Genomic DNA, 6,000 nt, shown 5'->3' on the forward strand with positions numbered 1-6,000 from the left:
TATGGCCATAGTCGGTGCTCCAGGTAAGATTTTGAAGTGTGGGTATTGTATTCCCTGTTTTGTAAGGTTAGGGTTAAAAAGTATGGCCCCTTCTAAATGGGAGTATTTTATAGGCAAGTACAACTGTTTTTTAACTTTAAAAATGTCTTTGTAATAAATGTTTATTTGCACCCAGTTATTCTTGCGCATTAAAAGGTGCTTTTTTACCTCTTCAGAACAGGCAGCAATAATAGTCGTTTCTTCCTGTGGCACTATGCGCCCCACTTGTCCAACCGAGCTGTGTTGTGTGGGTGAAAGCAGGAGAACAGGCACCATATGTGTCTGTTTCCTGTATTATTTTTTTGGGGAGTACATTTACTCTCTTTGGGGACTAGGTGCCAATTTTTGGTAGGAGTAAAAGTGCCAGCCACACCCCTTACATTACATATGTCCCCTTACAAACTCTGCCCATCAACTCTTTATATACACTGCCCCACATGTATGTGAGTATGGGATTTATAAATCACAGACCTAGTTGGGAAGCCACGTGGCGCTGTATGTAGGAGGCGCACCCATGGGATTACAGTAAGGATGTGGGGGTAGCAGATGAGGGCTAGGTGCAGCACAGTGAAGGGGGAGGGGGACCTACAAAATAAGTAACCAATAGTAGCTGTAGAACAGCATTATATTATCCATCTCGTATAGCGACAGCCCACAATCTCTCAAACTCGCCACATATAGTAAGTACCCCTTACATACACCACCAATTCTATCCTTTGCAAAGCCACTAGTTGTATACCGAAAAACACCCCCTATAGTATCCCTTAGAAATAGCCAATTCCTTACATGCCCCTCCCAGATTATCCCTTCAATATTTATTTATTGCGTTTGTTATATGTCCAAACCCGTGGGTGTCACGGCGTAGTTAGACATCTTTACATACATGGATGCAGTTTCAATCACATTTTTATAAAAAGGGTACAGTAGATACAGTTAGTCAATACTTTTTTCACAGTGCCTAGCAATCGGATAACTGGGTGGGTGCAGCGGCCTAGAACTTGTTGAAAAGCCAGGTTTTTAAGGACTTCTTAAAGCAGTTTTAGCATGTCTGACATACATCACCATATTGCATATTGACGGAAATCTCCTGTATTTCCAACAGATACCCCTTATAATATCATGCTGATACAGCAGCATTAGTATTGCTTACAGACGGTATTGTCTGTCTCAAAGATACTGTAGTATTGTATGTCTAATAGATAACTGCAATATTGTATGTGTCAAAGATAGTAGATGCCTGGCTGACATTCTGTGTTTTTCTTTCCAGCTGTGCATGAAGGAATCGGGCGACACCCTCAGAGACCAGATGCAGTGCATGATGAGGACGCTTCATGACCTAAAGCGGGTGCAAGGGCGCCACACGCGCTTGGACCCCCAGGAGCCGCCCTGTGCACAGCCGCTTTCCCGGGAGCAGCGCTCCCACAACCGCGTGTCCGATGTTTCGGAAGCCGACTCGGCCTGCTGCCTGGAGATGGCTGTGGACGAAGAAGAGGAGAGCAGCCAGTCCACCTTTACCTCTCCCAGCAGTGAGCGGAGCTTGGAGTGTGACTCTGGGTACTCGGAGGTGTCAAGCAGCATCCTACGAGAGGAGGAAGCCCCTCCTGTACTCCGAAGATACCCCTTGGCCAACCAGAAAACCAACAGACTATCTTCAGGGGGTTTCCTTCGCAGCCGCCATCCCCAGAACCCTGATAGAAGGATCCGTCCTAAATCTACCTCCGACGTTTCTCTCGAACAATGGCGGTTCTTGGATTCCACTGAGGCAGAGGACTGGACTGTGTCTCTTCTGTCCCAGGGGCGGAACCGCCAGCCTCTGGTCTTGGGGGACAACTGCTTTGCCGACCTAGTGCAGAACTGGATGGACTTGCCGGAAATGGGGGACGACCGTGGCCGTGCAAAGTCCCAAGAGCAGAGTCGCTGGTTGGGCAAGCCCCATGATTTCCTCCTCAGTGTTTCTGGCAACGTGCGGCGGAAGCTAGCCAACATGGCACGCACAGACCGCACTAAGAACCCAGAGGTCAAACGACGCGAGCCCAGGGACTGCGGGCGGGAGCAGGCGGCCTCCAAGAGGTTCTCTTGCCCAGTCAACTTCAATTACAAGCCCAAAGCACCCTATTTCCACCAATCGCACTCCAACATCACAGAACTGTCTACAGACTTTAACAGGTTTGCCGTCATGATGAACAGCAGGAGTCGACAGCCAATCATCTGTAATGACATTGTGGGCTATCTCTAAAACCCTAGAGCGCGTTCTCCGATCCAGAGAACAGAGAACCGTGGTAGATATATCGCTCTAGCAAGGGAGCCACAATGTCCCTCCTGCGTGTTTCAGTGGGGAATCGGCAACCTGGTAGGTGGGCCGCTCCATCATCTTGGAAAGAGTAACGGTGAAGCCAACTGTGAACAGTCGGATCCGTCTTGAAGGAGAGGAGAGGAGATGGCCAGGGCTGTGAACAGAATGGAGATGCCCTTTACAGCCAACAGTGACCACCAATGACTCACGCCCAGACAGAAGCCAGGTCGGAGCGGGGCGGTGGTCCACGTGGTGTGATGCATAAAAACCTCCACACATTGTCATCGGCCCCGCAAATATACCTTGGACACATCAAGTGGTCATGCATTCACTGCCACACTTCAGAGGACTTCCTCAGAACGCCTCGCATGTGTATTTGCTGCCTATATAAATATATATATTTTTATTGTTTTTATAAGTTAAAATAAATGTAACTTTTTTCAGATTTGTTTTGAACATACTTTCTTTCGATGCAATACTTCACTGGGAGCAAGCGAGTACAGAGGGGAGAAGGTGTTGGGAGAACCAGGGGATGACGCTGTTAGGTCCTACCTCATAGTTCCATGGCAACTGCGGCTTGTTTCAGAATTTGGTAAAAGAACCAAGCTCGGCTAATTTTCAGTCAGGAACATACCCTTTACTCTATCCATTATTCTTTCTTTTCTTTTCTACTGTATTGCAAGTCCTGTTTCCCACGTTCCCGTCCTTCTTCGCGCCTGAAAAGCAGTGTTCTGGAATTTTAACATTTGTATTCGCATCTTTTTGATTTCTGCATTTTGAGTTGATTTGAAGGAACACGTACACAATTGGACCCACCACTTTATGGGACTTTGGTAAAAAGACAATCTCTATGGAAAAAAAATACTAAGAACAATAGTTATAAGAATTCAAAGAAAAGAGGCAATCTTGTACATGTTAAGAAAATAAAAAGAGAAACGAAAAGAAGGGAAGTAAACGGTAGATTACATCCGAGTTTAGCAAACGAAAATGTGTTGTCTGCGTGGGTAGTTTGGGGAGTTCAGGGTTCACCTTAGACGTGGCCAATCCTGCCCATTGCAAGTTGGGCTGTTGAGTACCATTAAATTAGGTCGGTATTTCAGTGCTTTGAAGCAGGGGGAATCCGGGGTGAGTGCTATATAATTACGTGATAACCTGATTTTCTTTAGAAGCCATCTGCTGATGGCTCTTTCCAGATAAATTGGGAAGGGAAATATTTTCCGTTAGCATAGCTGGTTGTTACAAATGATCTTGATTCAGGCCCTATTTGGCGAAATGTCCATATCCGGGGAAACCATGTTACTGTCTGTATATCCGTGGATAATCCAGCAGACGGACCAGACATGCAGTTTATCAGTGTAGCTCTAAAGCTAACCATGTTTTTGCAAAGTTGCCGTATCCATATAATGTTTTCTACTTGTCCTTTTATTTCTGGGAAAGTGTTGCTTTCTCCTCCCATTGGGAAGCTAGTGCATTCTAGATTGTGTCTAGACCGTTCTCTGGTGATGTGTCTGCTCCGCATTGAAGCCTGATGCCTGTGGGTCTGGATCATTGGACAGGCCATTAAGCATTGAAAAGACTCTACACTATCTCTGGCGCTGATTGGCCGATGCTCTGACCATATTTCAACTACTTTATTAGGGGTTTAGTCCCATCTTTTAAAGGGAGTTTCTTCAGAAATTGACGAGCAAGGTGAATGACCCATACCCTCTGATCCAGGAAGCCATGCCATTTCAGTCCGATTTTTGGGGGTATCCTCTTTTGGAGCCAATAACAAAACCCCTTAGACTCTGTAGGCCAGTCCTCTACCTGGGGAAGACCACCACCCACATGGGAGAGTTTCCGTGCCAGCAGGGAGGACCCGTGTTTACCTTGTAATTCTTTTACTCGATAGTCGAAGAACATTGAAACGGCTCTTTCTTGCCAAACATTTGTAACTGTAGGGTACTTAAGCAGTTTCCCATCCCCCAAAGCCACAATGAATCTTGTATGCCTTGTTTGCACAACCCAGAAACATTTTTAATATCAAAACCCTATTGATTCAAGAATCAATTTCTTGAGGCCTGCTTGGAGAAGACTCTTGAAATCTCAAGGAGGTGGGACAGACACGCTTGAATTGTCCTCATAGTGATGCGGACAGCCTGGAGACTTTGCAGGGACGGAGGACAGGGTTCTAATCTGTGAAGCAGTGGCGAATGCAGGGGATTCCCAGGCCAGCCTTTCATTGGGTTGAGAAGTACTGTTTTGGCCCCAGCACCCCGGGAACCCTAAAAGGAACTGGGTGAGCTTTACTCTCTACGTGGAATCTACTGATTGGACGCAGTGCTGGAGGAAACCCTGTGGAGGCCCCTACGCAGTCGAAATCTCGTGCCCCCCTCACCCCCAGGCAAACTCGATCCATTGTTGCAGGGCCGCTAGGAGTGGGGCCCATACGCCGGTGCCTACATGGCCTAATGGATAATCCAGCACTGAACGCCCACCCTCACTAGAGTGTCTTAAACTCCACCCAGCTGACCGCCCCATAGGACAGGGTACCTGTGCGAATCGAGGCCCCGCGAGCCAGGGCCAAAGCACAGATTCTTTCGTGCACTGTTGCTCAGACTATTTACTGTGGCTAAGCCTTGCACTTTTATGTGATTTCCAAGATCTTGCAGTGTTTTAAAGTTTCCAGAGCAGTCAGAAGGCAGCATTTTTAGCACTATATAAAACACACAAACACTATCAACATTGCAGGACCAAAGAAAATGGGTGTTACTCTGCATATAGTGTTATACAAGAGCTTTTGAAATGTCCATCCTAACAGTGCTGCACTGGAGTAGGGGCAGTGCTACAGACGAGTAGCATCCAGTGTTCTGAAGAGAGCATCCATGGTCCGCCATGTATGCTTTCTCTGTCTGAATTGGTCTTGGAGGATAGCTCAGGGGCAATGTGCTCGCCTTGGAAGCAAGACAACAGTGAGCAACACAAGTTCGATCCCTGGGTCTGCGCTTAGAAACCTCTGGGTATTAAGCGCTAAATAACAATCATATCATATCAGCGTCCGTTGTAGAGAATGCTGTTAAAGAACACCACTCTGGGTATTGGCTGCTAAGAAGCCAGAAGATAGTCACCATTTTACTGAACTTCTAAAGGCTTAGGTCAAAGTAAATTGAGGAGGATAGAGGGTGTAATAGCTAACGCTCCATATGATTGGTAAGTCAATAATGGTTCTACACCAACACCATTTGACTAGAGTAAAGAAAGCTCTATTACAAGCGGTGAGCATCCAGATACTTATAAATAGTGCCAGAGATGACCCACCATCCCATTACATATGTAGTTCAGGGCGAGAACAGAGTTACAACCTAATGTTGATGTGGCAAAAAGTGAGGAAAGCCACTCTGCTGGAGCAGAGCAGCTTGATGGTCCTAAACGGGCCCAATAGACACTCTTGTGCATAGTGCGGGGTCCGAGTAGATCCAATGTATCAATATAGACCGTGCAGGGTCAGACTGGCTCTTGCTTCATTATAAACATTGCAGGACAAGAGTAGACCCGTAATGGAGCAGACCTCGACATGCCAATTTCCCATTCCAGACTGTTCAGGAACGTCACTAGGGGCCTTCGGAGAAGGACCAGGGGGACAGTACCACAATGTACCTGGTGCTGTAGGAGTTCTTAGTGCTCAACAG

The 6,000-nt window shown here is 46.8% G+C and overlaps 1 protein-coding gene across 7 annotated transcripts in view; it reads left to right on the top strand.

Annotated features, from left to right (window-relative positions):
* INKA1 (inka box actin regulator 1) overlaps window positions 1–2,775 on the top strand; it is a 347,423-nt gene extending 344,648 nt beyond the window's left edge. For all 7 annotated transcript variants that reach the window (XM_069644155.1, XM_069644153.1, XM_069644152.1 and 4 more), the window contains one exon: window positions 1,307–2,775. In XM_069644155.1, the coding sequence (XP_069500256.1) occupies window positions 1,313–2,275 (963 nt within the window). In that variant the 5' untranslated portion in view covers window positions 1,307–1,312 and the 3' untranslated portion in view covers window positions 2,276–2,775. The remainder of the gene's footprint in view (window positions 1–1,306) is intronic.
* Window positions 2,776–6,000: the final 3,225 nt, after the last annotated feature.

The sequence above is a fragment of the Ambystoma mexicanum genome, chromosome 2p (assembly GCF_040938575.1).
Source record: "Ambystoma mexicanum isolate Mex_15411 chromosome 2p, UKY_AmexF1_1, whole genome shotgun sequence".
Taxonomy (NCBI): Eukaryota; Metazoa; Chordata; class Amphibia; order Caudata; family Ambystomatidae; genus Ambystoma; species Ambystoma mexicanum.